Here is a 19,545-nt window from a genome sequence, read left to right as displayed (position 1 = left end):
TTCTGTATTTGAAATATAATAGTTATGAAACGTTTAACTGATGTAAATCCGAGCCTCAATGCCACAGTCATGTGATAATTTCATGTGACCTACATTAGCTTGTTTATATTCCCATGAAGCCCCCCAATCAAAAGATGTAACATTGTTACAGCTACAAGAAATGTCGTACTATAAGATAAGATAACAGTCAACAGCGACCATATATCAGCTCCTCGTCAGATCTAAATAATATTCTACCGACTTCAGACAAAGACGTCCTTAAAATTCTTATATTATCTCGGCGAATGATGGTGGGTAACTATACTACCTAACATAGCTAGCTAGCGAGCTAACTATCAAGTCATCTGCTAATCCGCCAATTTTCTCTTTAAACGGAAATAATTTGCCAGAAAGCCAGATCATCAGAGTTTGCCAGAGAGTAGGTAATGAATATTTTCAAATCAAAGCAGACATATGATACAAGCCCAATCCCAAGGGAAACGCACCGTGCTTTGCCTTTTGTGTATCATTTACTGCCGTTCACTGGTTGCCTTGGACACTCTTCCGCACATGCGCACAAACAAGACACGATCACGGTGTAAATTTGTAAGTGGGTATTGTCAACCTGCTTTGGTGCGTTACTCTGCGCTTACTAAACATTAACGTTAACTTAACCGCACATTGCGATTTTTAAGCAAATCCTTTAGTGCAACTTCTCTGTAAAGTAGTCGCACTTAGCTTATTGGGTTGCTAGCTAACTTGCTTGCTGTCTTAGTCGGATTGTATTGTATGTCATAATAGTATTGCTGGGACAGGTGTTTCTAATGTTAGGTAGACTAACTTCATCGCTACGTGTTTGGCAGTTATATTAAATATTTAGATGTGATCTCTGTTTTATATGTAGTGTATTCCCCGTTTAACTGTCGCAGGTAACTTTAGCCCGCTTACTTGCTAGCTAGCTTGGAGTAAACCTGTCAAATTACGCCTGACACCAGGGAGGCGCCTAGGTAAGAAGGTGATAGTGGTTGTCAGAATTCCTTAAAATACTGAGCATACATCAGTTTAGGAACTTAATCACATCAATAGGCTATTCGATAATTTAGTTTGATAAGCGTTCCGTATGTGCTGCCTGTTTGAAAAGTGCGTGCTGATAAAAGCGTTTCCTCTCGTTAGCAACATTTAGGCTAGTTGAAACAGTTCCTGGTTTTCCTGAGTCTACAACTGCACCTGGCTAGTTCACTGTGATTGTATTATGAATACATAGGGTGTGGAAATTGATGAAAGGTGATATTATAAACGTAGATCGCTTATTCATGATTATTTTATGTTTTATTTGGAATGGAAAATTATTTTAATTGCCTTCAGTTTATAACTGAGCACTGTTTGCCCTAAATCCAGTCTATACAGAAAGTACTGATTCTCATCCGTCTCATCTATTCAGTCAGTTATCAGCATTTAATAAGTACTAAGTAGGCCTATATGATAAACAACACAAATAATCAAGCGTTAGCCTACATGATGGATTGAATTGCGAGCTTAATTATGGTACAGAACTCTGCTAAACTGAAGAGTAATGAGTCATATCCAAATCAAATATTCTTCTGCTTTGCTTTTAAAATTTGCAGAAATAGTAAAACCTTCTGACGATATGCAAATAAGAAGAGTGGCGAATGTGGTTCTCAGTGTGGAGCAGCCAGAGGGCGTGGGAGCCCGAGTTCGCAGGAGCATCGGCCGTAAGGAGGTGGGTGGTGCTGTCCCAAAGCGCAGCAGTGATGGACATTTTCACCCTTTTTACTCAACCGATGCACTGAACGAACTGAACGAATCAGTAATGGGTCGTTGAACTGCAGACCCACGTAGTCACGACCTGAAAGAACTGGGTGAACGAAAGAATTGTAGGCACTGAACGAATCGGTGTACTGTTGACTCATTTCCTGAGTGCTTGGAGCGTTTATGTTCAGTGACTCTACTAGTTGTGATACACTGCCTGGATAGCAGTCTGTCCCAATGGAACTTTTTCTTCCACTCATGGCCATTTTGGTTTAGTAGATTTCTATAGGCTGATATAATTGTTGCTCAAAGCATATTGGGGAGTTTTCATGACTTTTGAATAGTAAAGCAGTACATACAACACAGTGAAAAGATTAGTTAAAACAATTGTTTTTTTTTTTTTTTTTTTTTCTAAAAAGCTTCATTCTAAAAGATTAGTTTGTTTGCTAACTGCACATCACTAGAGCTTACCCACAGATGGCCAACTTACATCTTGGCTGTATGGCTTTTCATTGGATTCAGCTGTTGAGCATATGGGTTGACAGATTCAAAATAAATGCTTCAGACTGAGCTTTCCACTTTGCTTTTTCACAAACAGATCTCCCACGTACCAGTCTGATTTTCAAGAACGATATGTGTTTTTTGTGTAAGATGATGCTGATTAATGCAAGTGACTTTGAATGACTGAATCAGACATGCCACTCTTTGTCTACAGTTGAGGAATTTGGACCCCTTTTTGATGTTAGATGAATTTAAAGTCAGCAAGCCTGCAGGTTTTCCTGACCATCCACACAGAGGGTTTGAGACAGTAAGTATTATATATGTAACCTTGTGCATAAGAAATTGTAAACCACATTATACAGATATTTAACTCAGCAGTGCAAATGTATGCTCTGAATTTTAAGAAAAAACGCATTCCACTTACGTGATAATTGCAATTAATCAGCGAGGAACATTCGACTTTTAAGCATTTTCTTCACGCTTGGAAATGTTTTTGCTTCACTATTGATACAGTATAGTCATGCATATGTTATGAATTAAATGGAAGGATTCATCTTCAGTCACTGTTGAGTGTGGAGCGGTATTGTAACTAAATGGTGAAAGTCCGCCCGATTGCATGTCACGGCATGTTTGCTTGCAGTCACACCATTCTGAGATCACAGGCCTCCCTCAGCAGGAGCTCAGGAAGCCACAGGGAGACAGCTGTTGACCTCTGACCCCTGGCTCTCTCCATCCTCGCCCACCTCTGTGGGGGAATGCAGGGCTACTCTCACACAGCCTTATGCACCCTGGCATGGTTCAACTCTTTATCATGAGTAGCACAGGTGCATATCTGAGCAAAATGCAAGCATTTTTCACAACCTGACTACCATAAAGCATTCCAAACCAGGCCTTCTGTGGACAAGTGTCAGATTGGATGATATTCTGCTATTAATTCAAAAACAGGTCATATGTCATAATGTTTTCAGTAACTGACTCAGGACATGCCAGTTGTGCCCTGCAGGTAAGTGCACCCTGTTACTCAGTCTTTGAAATCACTGTTTTAAATGAGTGCCTGCAAATGCAAATATATGATTCTCTCCAACAGCAGGTTTCCCTCAGTTTTGTACACATCTACTGTATAGAATATTTTACAGATTTGAACCTTGTTAGTTTTACGTTTTGCATTCACTGTCACAGTGCGTCACTGCGTCTCCCCACAAGAAACAGTATCAGCATGAGTTTAGACTGTTTACTGTTTATTTAGATATCTGTCTCTTTTATTCAGAGCTTTGAGTAAGTGCAGTGTTACTTGCTTAATGTCCCTTATGTGACAGTACTTAGCATTGTATGCCAATTTTGTCTTAAGTTCAGTATTTTCAATAATCACTTTGCATGCTTTACCATAATGTTGCTAGCAAATATTAGCATGAGATCATTTCTGTTCAACATAGTACTTTATTAACATGTCAGGTGAACTACAGTATTTCTTAAAATTATCAAAAGTATATGATTATATTTCTCAATTAAGCAAGTAAGAGAATAAAAAAACCACACAGTATATACTTTATTATGTATAATTTTTGTATAATAATAATGTGAAACAGGCCAACATCATAGAAGTACTATTCAGGCTATGCGGTTAAAAAAAGAGGGCAGAAGGATCTAAGTCAACAGCCAAATACATTTCTTTTGTGTGTGTGGTTAAAACATTCAAATGTTTTAAAGACAACTATAACAATTGGTTAGGTATGGAAATACACATTCAACACTTTTTAACTTCTTTCGGGGAGTATACTGTAATTTAGGAAGTTGTATCACAGAGTTACACATGAACTACTGCATACCTGTTTGGATTTAGCTTTTTGTGCTGTTTTCCGCAACTCTCATAGTTTGTCTTATAGAACCATACCCAGAGAAGCAGTTAGTAATGTTAACATGAAGGCATATCACCAGCAGGTGCTTGTTTAGACAGCTGGTCCTATTTGTGATGTCTTTACAAACCCCAGAATCAAAAGTAAATGCCAGTTTAAGTTTGACTGTATACTAAAAAGCTGCATTTTTTGACTGCTTAGAGTATTTTGAGCACAGTCATGAGGAGGGTGTTCAGCAATCCAGCATTAGAATAGTATATGAAATCCCTGGAGTTCCGTCCCCTCACCTACTTTTACTGCCTTTTTACAAGGTTTATATAGCTAAGCATGGTGGGATTGGTTAGATTATAATTAATAAGTTCATTTGTGCCTACATGGCAAAAAAAGAGATTGGGGTACTCTAAAGGGAACAGTATTGATACTAAGAGTACATTGAACACTGAAACCAATTGTGGTAAGTGTTTTTTTTCAGCATAAACACAGTAATGCATCTCACATCCCTGGCATCAATTAAGATATCAAATATAGTCAATTGTAAAATGTTGTTGGGTGTATTGCACAGGGAGTATCATTGTCCTGTCGATGACAATATTATTAGGTCCAGATGTACATAAATAGTCCTGAACATGCCTAAAATGGCTACAGTATTTCTCTGGATCGTATTAAAGCATATGGGCCTAATCACTGACAATATTTGTTCTGCCCTATTTAGAATCACTAGAAGTAGTTGGCAAGAAGATCTGCTCTCACCTATGTTGTTCATTCTTTCCATGGAAATGTTGTCTCTGGTAGATATCCAAAAATATTAAATTGATAATGGTAAATTCTACTAAATACTATATGTCATTATATGCTGATGATATTTAATTATTTCTTGACAATGTACATCAGTACATGCAAATCTCTTCTGAACTTGATGAATACATTTGAAAATTTTAGCTCTATTTTCAATGATTAAATAAATTGGACAAAATCATCCTTGCCACTCCTTTGTCCACCATTTCAGAGTGAGTGTGCCGATTTTGGTATTCTAGCTGTTTCAGACTTGAAATATCTGGTAATAGAAATATTCTCCTCCTTAGAGAAAACTATTTCCAAGAATTACCACAGAACTCTCAAATCAGTACAATCTTGTATTAACAGATGGTGCAATTTGTCTATTGTATTATCAAGCAGAATCTTGAAAATTATGAAAATTAATGTCCTGCCTAGAATACTTTTTGTAGGTCCATGCTGCCTCTCTCTCCCCCTCATGGGTATTGGGATAACATACACAGCATTTGGATGTGGACGTGACCCAAAATTAAGTTAGTTCATCTCTAAAGAAAGAATTAATTAGGAGATCTGTCAGTGCCTAATGTTTAACTCTATTTTAAGGCAATAACCTTTTGCCTTCTACTGAACAGTTTTAGCAATGAAACTCCATGTCCTTAGGTAATCATAGAGAGAAATGTGGTGGCCCCAACTCTAGGAAGAGGTTGTGTTTACACAGTTAAAATAATGTAGATTTTGATTTGGGCTCAATAGTGGCACATACAGTGTTTACCTGGTGCAAAACCGAGGTGCTATATAATTGAAAAAACAAACCCCAATCTTTCATATTTCATCTGTGCAATTAGGAAGACATCCCTTTTATTTTACCTCAATGGTGATACACTGGAATACGTACTGTAGGCAATATCATGGATAGTAATGGTTTGAGAAGCTTCCAGGAACTGAGTTTGCCACTTAGAGGCACTGTGTAAGTCTCTCTGCTACAGAGTGTCTGCTAATTGACAGTAAAATGTAATGTAATGTAATGTGAGAACTGTGCATCCTGTGATTCTTTTTTCTATTCTTAAGACTTCGGTCAGCTGTGCTGACCTATGGGGTCCCTTGGCATGTACAACTTTGTCTTCACCCATTGATGGATTTAACTAAAGAACTGTTTGGACTCTCAAAACGATTTGTTTGAATCACTTACAAAATATTATGAGGGTGTTTGTTGTCTCCCTTAGCAACTGTAAAGCTATGGAACAGAGATTTTTTTACTCCAACCTACCCATTAACTGGGAGAGTGAGTATGGAGTATGGAAGAATATCACCAGGTCATCATTCAATTTGAATCATCAGATGATTCATTTTAAGTTCGTTCACAAAAACTTGGCACACTTTATCTAGCTCCAAAGAAAAGATGTTTGGTGAAGATGTTTAGTGTCAGATGCAAATTGTACAGTACGTCACTCAAACCATGCAAGTAGATTTTTGCATATGATGTGGGAATGACATGCAGTTAAAGCAGTCTGGGGCCAAGTCACTAAGCTTCTCTCAAAGGTAATGAATACAGATTTAATCTGTTCCCCACACCCAGTACTAATGCTAATGTTAACATGAACCAGAAACACATTTGGCTGGTGGGTAGTATTGCCACCAAAATGATGTTAGCCCCCAGATGGCAGTCTCATCCATCTCTCCCAGTACTCCAATGGATGCAGTTACTAGTAGATATTTTATCCATGGAACTATCCATAACTAGAATGAATGGTGCCAGTCAGGATGTAGAGGCCTGGAAGAGAGGTATTGAATCAGTAAGGACTCAACTAAAATTTTTAGTGAATCTTACCGTAGTCTTAATAGATCTTAATTTTTAAATTAAGACCCATAAGAAAACTGGCCCAAGAGGCCTGGCACCTCTGTTTGATAAGCTCAAAAGCTCTGTTGTAGTGCGCTGTGTCTTTAACCTTGAAAAACAAGGACAGTCTCAGACTGCCTTGCTGGTTTCTTTTTCACGTTCAGGATCACTCTCTCATTGTGTACCACACAGGTCTGAAGGAGCTTGCAAAAATTTTGCACTCTACCCAATGATATCACCAGATATGCCTTTCCCATATATTGGGCATGAAGTTTTTAACCATTATTCTCCAGAGATGGACATCTTCCAGAATGCCAGCAACTTCTTATGAGTATGATACATTTTGTCTGTCTGATCTCACTCTGTATTTCACTCCAAGAATGTTATTTTTGAGAGAATGTAAGTAGAGAATTCAAGTCAGAATTCATACTTTAGGTCACTACCAGACATTTCTGTGTGTAGGACTGTAATGAATCATTTCATGTGAACCTGTCTGATACTGCCCTGTTTGTGTTTATTGTAATGCAGGTGACCTACCTTCTACAAGGGCGTTTGGCTCATGAAGACTTCTGCGGCCATAGTGGAACACTGAAACCAGGGGATTTGCAGGTAACGCCTTTGTAACACCTGTGCCAGCTTCCTTAAATGTTTAGATTAGTATCAGGAATAACAATACTAGTACAGAATAACTGAAACAAACTGAATCAAACTGTTCAGTAGAATCCTTTGAATCACTTTCTTGACATAATTCCATTTAGGATGTGAACTGTTGTAAAACAACTGAGTTACATGAGGTTATGTAACCCAGGATAACATGATATTTTGAGATTTATTTTTCCCTGAAGCCTGAATGCACAGCTTCGTCCCCCCTACATTCAGACAGATGCACGCACACGCTCACACACACACACACACACACGCTCACACACACACACACACACACACACACACACACACACACACACACACACACGCGTGCCACTGTCATGTCTGAAAGTGATTTCCTGTGCTTTGAGGGTAATAAATGATTTTTTTCCTTGTCCTTTGTCCCAAACGTCAGTTAGGGAGCATTTTTTATGAGACTTAATTGACTGGAGGCTTCAGCCATTCAGGGGCTACTGAGCTCTCTCTCTCTTCTGAGGTGCACATTAGAAAGCTCCTCTGTGTTTAACAGCACAGTGGAATGGGAATACACAGCTTTGCTGACTAAGCCTTTGTGTCGCATGCAACTGCTGCACCTGCAGCATCTTCCTCTGAACCCCTTTAACCCCATGGAATAAGGATGGAAATTTCCACACACATGAGTAGGAAAGAGAAATAGCCCATAGTCTCAAGAGCCTGCAGTTTGGCTGTAAAACTACAGTTGTGTTAAAAGCTGTAGTGGGTAATTGCCTTGTAAAAATGTTTAGTTAATTGAGTTTTAGTAGATTTTTTTTCCATTCATTTAAAAGGCTCATAGGGTTGCTCTGTGAGAAAGAAAACCCAGGGTAATTTTTGTTTGTTTGGTTGTACCAAGCGTGGATCGGACAATGCAGTGTGTCTGGCATGTCCAATGAAACACTTTCATCTGGGTTTCAGGTACAAATACTTAATGATTTTCTACCGAAAGCTTTGCATTTGAACGTTCAAGCTCAGTTGAGATGATGGAAAACCAACAGGAGGACAGGCGTAAGTGTACTTTAGATGACGTTAAGTCAAATTATTTGTTGTGAGCAGATGGGTCACTGTGCGTCTGTAAACCCTATGTGGTGCAGATGCACAGTATACTGTGCTGTGGTTGTGTGGCTCATGTCGGGGTCCCCTCACTCAGTGGATGACGGCAGGCCGGGGGGTGGTCCACGCGGAGATGCCCATGTCTGAGGAGCCTGTACATGGCATCCAGCTGTGGGTCAACCTGAGGAGGACAGAGAAGATGGTGGAGCCACAGTACCAAGAACTGAAGAGCAGTGAGGTCCCCAAACCCAGCTGCGAAGGGGTCACCGTGGCTGTTATCTCCGGAGAAGCACTGGGAATGAAGGTGAGGAGCGCGTGGGTTGTCAGAGCGAGTCCGTCTTTCACATGAGGGAACACTGGGAAAATATATAGAAAACATGCAGGAGTAATCCCTAGGCTGCAAATACTGGACCTTTATTGGCTTTAATTGTGACCAATGATTATTTATATAGTACTTAGGAAGATCAGGGAAGACAGATAACACAGGGAAGTCGGAGAACACAGAACATGGTGATTTGAGGCAGCATTGAGTTAAATGTGTCATGAGCAATGGATTTTTTCTGCTATCCTGTATAGTGGAAAAGCCTGTATGCTGAATTTATGTGCACTTCGCATTTTGGTGTTTTTGTATTTAAAAGCTAAAAAGCTTGCTGTTTATTTTAATAAGGACTGGGTATGATTACTCAGTGCTGTATGTTCAAGGTTTTCTTTCCTCTGGTGAATGTTCTGAGAGGTATTTGCCCTTCACTGCTATGAGATGGAGCACTCTTGAGACGCACCTGCTTGTGCCCCATAACAAAGGGGGCTTTGTTTTGTATTATGGAGTGAAAGGTCTACCTTTGTGTGGTGCCTTGTGGTTTTGTTCTCCACTGTCAACTTCTCTGCATTGTCCTTCTCTGTCACAGTGCACCACAAAGCAATGATGTGACCTGTGGCTTTCTTTTCAAGAGGAAATGTAAGAATCATAGGGGCAACAACCTTTACTATGTGAAGTGTGTAGCAACTCTCAGGTTACTCTTCTTACACTACTCTAAAGTTAACGTGTGAAATGAAAGTCATTTAACGCAGTGCGTACTCGTCATATGAGCATTGGAAGCCACAGCTGGACAGATAAGTGACTTTCAGCAGGAGCTAGTGTTCTGCTGACAGCATGCTTCTGTTCATACCACAACATCCCCTTCTTTCCCCCCTTTTACTGGCTTTTATAAGAGCCACTGATGATTTCAAACTGAACTCCATGTGGAGGAGTTTACTGGACATAATTGATAGCAGTCTCAAATAAAAAGCCTTTGCATGGAAGAAAGCCATGGTTCTGTTTTCCACAGCTAAGATGTTTTCCATCATTCAAACACAACAATCCTGATTACTTTTCTAAGGACTAAAGTAGGTCATTAATACTCAAGTGGGGTCTTTTTTCTTACTTCACAGTCACAGTTACTTCACTTCAATAATTTTTAGCTTTCACTGTGTTTCTGAGTGCCATTGTACAGGAGATAGATTAGGCAGAGGCAGGCATATACTTCTAATTTGTGTAAACACCATTAAGTGTCACTCACATGCCATTTATATTTAGAAATGTAGTCCTCCTATCCAGAATAATCTGTAAAGCAAAGGTACCTAAGCACTTATAACAGGACAACATGACCAACAAAATGTAAAGCCGCCTCTGAGCATGTGTCAACATATCATACAGTGCTAGAATAAGTGGTTCCGAACAGACTAAGTGCAACAATAATCAGACTTTCAGCTACTAAGGTCAATAATAATACCTTCAAGTATTACACAGAAATAGGCAGAATTACATGCTGTGACTAGACAGAGAAGCCAGCAACTGCACCGTCCTGACAATTATGGGTAGCTCATTCTGCCAGATTGTGGCCAGAACAAGCAGAGGACATGACTGGAAGTTCAGCCCCATAGGGCAGGGACAGTTGGACATGCTGAGGTACTTTTGGAGGTTGTGAACCAGCCGAGCAACAGCTTTCAGGATGGGACTTGAACCCAGACTGGCCAGGGACACACACAGACTGGCTGGGTTCATGCAGATTTTGCTTAAAGACAAGAGGGTACAGTTGATTATAAACAGCAGGTTTTAAGGGATTTGAAGTGAAAGGGAGAGTGGGTAGTAACTCAGCTCAGCAGAGGAGTATATAATTGAATTCTTGAGCATGACACAGACCTGTAGGTCAGTAGGAGAGGACAAGGGATCATTTTCAGTGGCAGTCAGTGGGGACATTGGAGGTTGTTAAGTGTTAGCAAATATTACATTAAGTGTTATTTTCATGAAATATGACAAATTTCTATCAGTTTGTCTTGGCATTCATTTTTCAAAAGGGCACTGGTATTATGACAAACAAACACATTTAGTAAAACGGTAGTAAAGTAAAAAAATGGGTCTGACTTTTAATTGTTGTCATTGTTCATAGTTTTCATTGAAAAAATTGTGGTGGTCCATGGAAAGGCAAAACAAATGTAATATGGTGAATATCTCAGTTAAATCCTTGCAATTTAGCTATCCTATTAAAATATATAGTTTCTGAATGGGAGAACTTTGCAAAAACTACTCTTATGATGTTTTTTGGAAGATGATTGTTTGATTGTCATTTCAGTCATAAATGCTGCATCTGATTTTCATCAAGTGAGTCTCACCCTCCCACAGATGTGTACTCATGTGGCTGGTACACATTTCGTTGTTTCACTTTTCTCGTGTTTGTTCAATGCCATTATTTTGACATGAAGTCCACACCCCACTTGGAGTAAAAGTGGAGGTAGTGCTGAGACAGGCTGTCAGGTTTTTGATTGAAGCTGAGTGTCAGAATCAGTAAAGGTTGCATGTGAGTATTACAAAAAATGATATTAAGAACTTGGGGGGGGGGGGGGGGCATGGAGTTTGAAATGTGTGCCATTAAGTCACAATAACAGACTGTTTTGGAGACGATACTTGCATAAGTGTTTTTGTAATGATTATGCTAAAAGCAGGGGGATTTTTACATAAGAGCCATTCATTTCACTCCAATGACCCTACTAATGCTTCTGTTAAGCGTAGGCCTAAAAAGTGCATGGAAATTTTATGACCTCAGAAAAGGTTAACTGTAGATTTGTGAACTCAGTAATTAACCTAAGTAAATCTTCCTTGATAATCTTCCTTGATAATCTGGAATTATACATACGCAGACATATATACATAAGTCTGTATATCTGTGTTTGTATTGCTCTGTTTCTTTATTAATAAATGGCATGCAGTAAGGTATTTCAAATGATTTCCAATGCCAGTTTGCACACAGAGGACCCACTTACTTGAGATGCTGACATTGTTGTGCATGTGCCAAGATTTTACCATTCTGTGTAATGACCTTTCTGCGTGACTGGACAAGGTGACTGTTCTTGAGATGGTCACCTGCATATTGATATTTTTATCATTATTTACATAAAAACACATGGAAAAAGTTCAGCTTTTTAAAATAATGAGCCTGTAATAATCTATGAATATTAGCCATCATCTTCCCAAATGAACTGCACTCTTTCTTACCGTATTAGTCAATGCCAAGCATAGGATAAGAGTCAACTAAGTTAATCTGTGAATTGCGTAAAAGCAGTAAAATATTGTTCCATAAACTGTTGTCTCGTCCCCAGCACAGCAGGGAGAGTGATGGCGCTCAGCCACTTTGCTACAGTCATTTTATATTTTACAGCTCCTGTTATGTAACCTGTGTACAAAATCGCTCCCTTTTGCGTTTGGAAGACGCAGCCAGCGGTGTCCTAATTATTTGAATAATGTATGCTGTGAAAATGTAACCTGCCTTGGAAGACAGATGACATGTTTGTGCTGACCAAATCTGTGATAGTAGAATGACAACATTATATACCCTTGGGCGAAACCAGTTATATAATTTTCCTTTGGACACCTCTGTGGTCTTTTCTTATGTTGTTTGTCTTCTTTATATAGTTTTTGTTATGCATGTCATATTGAATTGCCTTGTAGGCTTCTTACTATAAATTAGTATAGGAATGTCCTTTCTCCAGTGTCTTAATGTAAAGGTTTTGTGTTTTGCACATTGACTGTTGACTGAGACATTGCTCATTACTTTGTTTTGTAATGCAAAAAGGCACAGTTTATGTTTGGATCTTCTTGCTGTAACAAGTATTTCTTTAGAATACCTGCTGGTTTGCACTGGTTTGCCTGCTTGCCATAGCTATCTTAATACATTGTTCATTATCATCAGGCTGATTTTTCCAACAGTAAAATTAGCTCTTTGATAATATGTCTGTGTGTTGCTAAAAATTCCAGAAAAAACTGCTGTCTCTGATCAGCTTGAATAGGTTAACAGAAGTTAGAATAACTTGATTGAAAAACATCAGTAATATCCCAAATATACTGAAAAAATGTGGTAGGCGTGCAAACAATAGTTCTGCTGTAATTATTGTAATAGTTTCACTGGCATGTTTTTTTTCCACATCATTTTGATGTGGTTATTCATGATGTCAAGGTAAGCAATGTCTGTCTGGCTGACACCAGTGTCCCTGACAAACCCAGACCAGCCTTTGCGACTCCTTCGCCAGTTAAGTACACAGTCTGATCCGCACACTGACATTTGAGTCTACCACAACAATTACAATAAACAGGAGTCACCCTGATTTTTCTTATGTTGGGCAAGAGTGGGAAATTGGGAGCAGATTTCTGTGGAAACGTTTCTGAATGTTTGGGATGCAAATGTGACTTCCTGACGGGGTTACTTGAGGGCTTCAGCTCAGAGCATTTAATGTAGTTCAGTTCCCTGCGTGCTCAGGGAGGCTGAGGCAGCCAGGCAGTCTGGCCGAAAGGCACGCCCCAGCGCTGTAGCACCATAGCATTATGGTAATGTACAGCGAAGGTGGGAGGGTGTGCCCAGCACAGTCTGTCAAGGTTGCATGAGCTCCCCCCAAAAAACAGGGGGCTTGTCTGAAACAGGTTTTTCCCCCTAGAGAAATTGTGAGCAGGAGTGGCATTCGGACAACCTGTTCCTCACCTCTCCAGGGCTTTCGCTAATTGAGAGATGTGGCTGAATCATTGCAGGACTTGTAGGATGTGCTTTCTCTTTGTGGAAAGTAGGGATGCATTCATACAGTTAGTTCATATAACCCATAGCTGCCCTACTGCCTATTGTGTGTAAGGGTCTGTACTGTGTCTTTCACTTAATTGGAAAGCATACATACATGTGAGATGCCATTTAGCCACTGCGTGGATCTATGGGGTTACAATTATGTATTTTCCTTTAAAGTGTGATAACTGAATTTTTTATATATATAAAGTACAGAAACATTGTAGAATAATGGTATGGCTGCTGCTGGAGAGAGCTGGCTGTTTATTTCAGTTCTGGGTGAGACCATGCGGGCACTTTTTAAAGTGCAAATCAAGCTGTATAATATGAGTTATAGGTAAAATACATGTGGTAAATCACTCTAAGCGTATTAAATTGGATACACAGCGTACCTTGAGCTGAGCATGCATTGTTTTTCTCTTCTCTTCTAGTCAAAAGTATACACAAGAACTCCAACAATCTACCTTGACTTTAAGCTGGAACATGGAGCAAAGCATATTCAACTGGTTCCTTTAGGTAATTATAATCTATTATTATAGCTCAAAAATATGAGCAACATTTTTGTTATATTTTTTTCTTATAATATTGGATAATTCCTGTATGGTTATTTGGTGGTTTATTCTTTATATTATCAAATTTAGCTGGAAGGGTCCATAGCATGTGATCCCTGTAAGAAATTAAGGATCGTATGCAAGAAGGAAAATGTAAATAATCTGCTCCTAATTATCCAGAAAAAAATAGTGAAGATATCAAGGTATTGTTCTAGAGATGAATGAATACAGAGTGTTTATATATGAAGTCTTGGCTTCTTTTGTATCAGAACGTATTTACATAGACAGCAATTGTGTATCATTTAAAACTTAAAAATAAGAAGCTTTGTTTGTAGGCAAAGTCATTTTAATAAATATCAAAAAGGACATGAATCAGTAGTGTTATTTTTATTTCTGTTTTGACAAAATGAAATATTCATTTGAGGCAATTCCTGCACTATTAATGGGAGTGCCCAAACAGAGAGCGTAGTAGGCATGCTTTAGACCAGAATGGTCTTGAGCTTGAAATGAAATCAAAATTCCCCACAGTCAGACAGAACACTGGCACTGTTTGAATAAATGTATCAATATTGAAAACTTCATGCTGCTTCCTAAATGACTTAAAAGGCAGAACAGATCATGCATTTCCCTGTGCAGACTAGTATAATTTTCATACTTCCTGCTTTTGGAGATTTTGATTCATATCAATATGACATGCCTTGAGTAAGCATTTTTCAAAAATAGAAAGCACTGTGATAAAGCACTGTTGCATCACAGATAGAAACTTTATTTAATACTTGCCCCAAGTGGCTAGGGTATCCTTATGCTTAATCTATTTTAAAAGCTTTAAATTTGTTTTGTTTTTCCATTTTAGCTAGAAGGTAGGCATGCGCCTTCAATTTTTATTTATAAAAATGTCAAAATCTATTTATATGATATCAGTCCAACATGTGAAAGACTTCTTCATCCAGACCATTTGATTTCCTTTGTTGTAAGGAAGCCTAATTGGTTATGGGTGTGCCATCAAACTGTTTATAGTAACATTTCAATAATTAAACCGAGATTTAAGGTTAAATCCACATTAAAAGTATTTTTCCATCACATTAATTTCAACAGCAATGAAAATGAAGCCATTTCCACAGATGTGTTGCAGAGTTTTGGAAGCATAGAAGGTGGAACACTCGACCAGAAGCACTAGCAGATGAGCACACTATGTAGTACATATGTACATACAGTATACAGTATGCAGAATTCTGTGTTAGCAAAGTGAACACAGCTACATCAGTCAACCAGTTTAGCTTGCTACATATATCGATATTTTGTTCTCATAAATACCACAGCTGGCCGTTTAATTTACCCAATAGTACATTAAGTATGTTAGTTTCTGACCTAAAACAGATATAAAACAAATGTATGATAGTAATGATTGGTAAATATTAAAGATTTTTAGCTGTGGAGAAGCTGACCAGCACTACCCACAAAAAAATGAATAAAAAAAATTAGCAGAGGGAGCAAAAACAAATCGTTTATTTTAAAAAATCAACAAGGAAAAGGAACGAGCCTGAGGATACAGACAAACCAACTCAAACAGCCCTCTTCTCTCCAGCCACACCTGTATTTAACAAGCCTTAATTGGGCAGACGGGGCCAGTTAAGCAGGTGCTGATTCACAAGGTGTAAAGACAAAGACAATTGTGGAATAAAAAAATACCAATAACCTGACTAACAATAACCTGTTCAAATGAAATTGATTGACATGAGCTCAGATATTGAAGGGTAGCAACTGTAAACACAATTTACAGTTTGGGGTGCAGACAAGTGAATGTTCTTCATATGCCACCATATTTGCCACCTACCTACATTTGTGTGCAGATTAGCTGTTAGGCTAATCAGGACAACTGACAATAAAGTACTGTGCAAATTTCAGTGCAGGTGTGTCTTTGGCCATCACTGCTAAATACTATTTATATTTGAATTGGGCTCAATGTTTTTAACCATAGGTTTTTGGATTAGGGCAGCATTTTGACTGTGTTGTAAGAGAAGACGTTTTAGAGAAGAAATCTACTGAGGCCAAAAGCTTTTGGTGCTTGTAAAGTTTATGAACTTTCCTCAACCATGTTTTCAATCTTTTCTTTATGTGCAGTGGTGAAGTTCTGGGTAATAATGAAAAAATGTCAGGAACTGTAGAACGTCAGGTCCTGGATTAAACCATATCATTGTGGTTTCTCTAAATAGCAGGCTTTGATATCACATGGCAAGTCATATACTGATTAACCAATTCACTGTAGATGAAGACATGGCATTTTAAAATTATATCAACTCTGGGAAGGATTAATTTGTTAATCTCAAATGATATATTCTGATTCTGACACAGTGTAGCATTGTTTAAAGGATGTTTTCAGTTTACGTTTAGTGTTATGTTATATTTCATACAGGATGGACCACAATTATCTACACCCTCTCAGGAACTGTACATGCTGGTAAGTCCATCTCCCATAACGAAATGGCTCTGAAATTCATTGTAATTACATTTCTCTCTTGAATAAAACTCCCCAGCTGTTGATCTCTAAATGGGGTGTTTTGCCCTATTGCCTCTCTGACTAAGGAGGAGCTGTAGTTCTTATGCAGCAGTCAAAGTTTCTCAAATGTTTCATGGTCAGGCATGGTAGAATGGCATGTAAAACAAAAGAGGCTGACCAATTTGAGGATTAAAGTATTGCGGCTCTGAGAGGCCACTGAGTCCCGGTATGGTAATAGGAAATGACTGTCTGCATTTTGCAAAAGGAGGGGGAAAAACCTACTCTCGAGTTGCCACAGTGTAATATAAAATGTCTGTTTGTTTCTCTTTCTTTTTTCTTTGAAGGTCCTGATGATGATCAGAAGAAAATAGAACCACATCACACTGTGGTTTTTGAAGATGGAGACCATGTGAAACTTGAAAATAAGGTAGAAGCAAAATTTAGTATATTTCATCTGAAGAATAAAATTTGTTCATGACACAGACTAAATAGAAATAGAAGGTTCTTTCAGTTGTGTTTGTCTCTTCATATGCAGCTATTGACAGTCCTCAAGGTTTAATATTTACTTTAAACAATAACATGACTTAATAAGACTATGAACTGAGAATCAACTGAAGTGTATTGTATAACAGACATCCAAAACGGTTTGTTTTTTCCCCAGACAGCTGAAGTATCCCACTTTGTACTCATTGCTGGAGAACCAATAAAGGAACCAGTTTTCCAAGCTGGTAGGACCATTCTCTATTTTTAAGGAGCAAAGTTTTTATGATATATAAATACTGTCTTATGACACTGAGCCCAATTTTCATGTGATGTGAATACAGGAGGAAAACTGTATTTGTCCAGTCAAGAATAATCAGGACTAAATTTGTGATCCCTGCCTCATAGCACTACGTTGAGCAGTGTGGTGTTGCTGTGGGAGCAGTATTCTGACAGTAGTTTGTCTTTGGTTTCATATGCTTCAGATTGTAAAATGCTTTGTGAATCTGGGGTGAGAGGAATGAACAGATCTCTGTAGCCCTTAACAGAGAGCTAATGAGCGCTGCCTGACTTTGCATTGTACTGTTATTTTTAATACAAATGCTGCTGGGTTTTAGCAAGCATAAACAAACACGTGAATTATTTACAGGATGGTGAAATCATAAGATTTAGGTTATGTCTATATTAAGAGGCTTTATGTGAGTGCAGACTGAAAGGCACACTTGTCTTAATTTGGTCAGAGGTATTCTTTTGAAAAATATTGATCTGCCTCTACTTGAAGTTGATCCTAAGATTCAGGTACTGTTCTAAACAATATGTTGTTTACTTTCTTACATAACTGACTTTTTCTTACAAGAGTCAATTAGTGGTTCTACTGGTTCCCTCATATTAAAAGTAATTTGATACTAGAGTAGAAGTGTACACTGCAAAGAGTACTGTGATGTCTACATCAGAGGAAATTTTTGTTGTGTTGGTCAGGTTCATTTAAATATCGTCAGTTTTCCAACTGACACACTGGAGCTTGTTAGCTTTGCAGCATGTCCCAGCAAAACAAATTTTGTGTAGCTCTTAACCGGAATGTGGCTGTACAGTCTGAATGGCCAGTATACACCTCCATCCTTGCCAGACCCCCTACTCTCTATTAAGTGTTATCCAGCACCATGTGCTGGTCCAGTGCCCTGAGACTTACTGGAAGAAAATTGTAGATTTTTTTTAATGCTGTTCCTGCTCAGATGTGTTATGGTAGGATCTGTGTTCTGCCTGCTGATTGAGGGAAGGCTGGAAGAGGGAGCAGTGTGGTGTAGTGGTAAGGAGCAGGCCTTGTAGCCAAAAGGTTGCTGGTTCACAGGTTGCTGGGCCACTGGTGTTGTACCCTCAGGCAAAATACTTAACCCACAATTGTGCTGGTATGTATCCAGCTGTATAAATGGATAAAATTGTAACCTTTGCAAGTTGCTCTGGATAAGAGCATCTAGATGGTAATAATATAATGAAATGGAAATGGCAGAGCCATTTCATAGCATTCACATATTGTCACATGTTGTAACTATAAAGTAACAGTAATTTGTTCCTTGTGTCAAAAGATTTTGACGATTTTTACTCATGAAAGGTAAATATACAAGATTTTTCCTTATATAATGGTTTATGTGGTCACTGTGTCCTACACAGATTTCAGTGTCCTCCTTTTCTTCTTTTCTTAAGGTCCTTTTGTCATGAACACTGAAGAGGAAATTAATCAAGCAATCAGTGACTATAAATCTGGGACCAATGGATTTGAGAGGGCCAAGATGTGGCAGTCCAAAATCCGTCACACCTGAATGTTCTGGAGTCACCAATTCAAACAGATTTGTATAAATTGTGACATTTTTAAAATTCTGTTGCAGTGTAATATTGAAAGGGTCTGCTCATCTTAAATTAGGTTTTTGTGTTTATAATGAAGTCTCTATGAGCCTTAAGTACTCGTGTTTTGTGATATTTGCAGTGCAACCTTTGTGAGACTTTTTGTGCAATTAATGCTGACCACTTTACCTCTGAACATTAATCACAGGCACTTATAATCTTAAAACTCGAAAAATAATGTTTTAACTGTAATCACATGGTTTTGTCTGTATCTGAGTATCTGAAAAATAGGTCTTACTGCTGTCAATGGTGATTTTAACTGGAAATAAAAAATGACTTGTGAAAATATTTGTTGTTTTAAGACAGATTTAGTATATCAGTGTCATATAAAGTCACAGTTAGAAACAGCTTGTTAAACTCTGAGGATCAACTTTTGTCATACACACTCTTATTTAGTGTCACATGGCTGCAAAAATGGCTGCAAATCACAGCACCACCACTGACGTCTCTTTCGCAGTAAATGACTCTGAGTTTGAGCAGTCAGTTCCAGGCGGAGGCAAGCGGCTCATATCACATTTCAAGCTCATTTTCAGCTGTGACGGGAAGGACATCTCACTCCACCAATCAGCAGTTCTCCTCCAGCCCCTCCCTTTCCCATCCCAGACAATCGGCA

At 38.6% G+C, this 19,545-nt stretch overlaps 1 protein-coding gene across 3 annotated transcripts; it reads left to right on the top strand.

The window, feature by feature from the left end:
• Nucleotides 1-560: 560 nt before the first annotated feature.
• On the top strand, nucleotides 561-19,067 carry pir (pirin). Of its 3 annotated transcripts, none has more exons than XM_036545723.1 (10): nucleotides 561-585; nucleotides 1,611-1,720; nucleotides 2,465-2,557; nucleotides 7,243-7,323; nucleotides 8,525-8,731; nucleotides 13,937-14,021; nucleotides 16,470-16,514; nucleotides 16,898-16,980; nucleotides 17,215-17,281; nucleotides 18,735-19,067. In XM_036545723.1, exons 2-10 carry the CDS (start codon nucleotides 1,628-1,630, stop codon nucleotides 18,848-18,850), a joined length of 870 nt encoding a protein of 289 aa, XP_036401616.1. In that variant the 5' UTR covers nucleotides 561-585; nucleotides 1,611-1,627; the 3' UTR covers nucleotides 18,851-19,067. The 3 variants fall into 3 exon arrangements, with proteins under 3 accessions (XP_036401616.1, XP_036401618.1, XP_036401617.1); XM_036545725.1 differs by having other exon boundaries at nucleotides 17,219-17,281; nucleotides 18,735-18,801; XM_036545724.1 differs by lacking the exon at nucleotides 561-585 and adding an exon at nucleotides 707-986.
• The last annotated feature ends 478 nt before the right edge of the window (nucleotides 19,068-19,545 follow it).

The sequence above is a fragment of the Megalops cyprinoides genome, chromosome 14 (assembly GCF_013368585.1).
Source record: "Megalops cyprinoides isolate fMegCyp1 chromosome 14, fMegCyp1.pri, whole genome shotgun sequence".
NCBI lineage: Eukaryota > Metazoa > Chordata > Actinopteri > Elopiformes > Megalopidae > Megalops > Megalops cyprinoides.
Note: the sequence above shows the minus strand (reverse complement) of the source record. Positions and strands in the feature narration are given on the sequence as shown.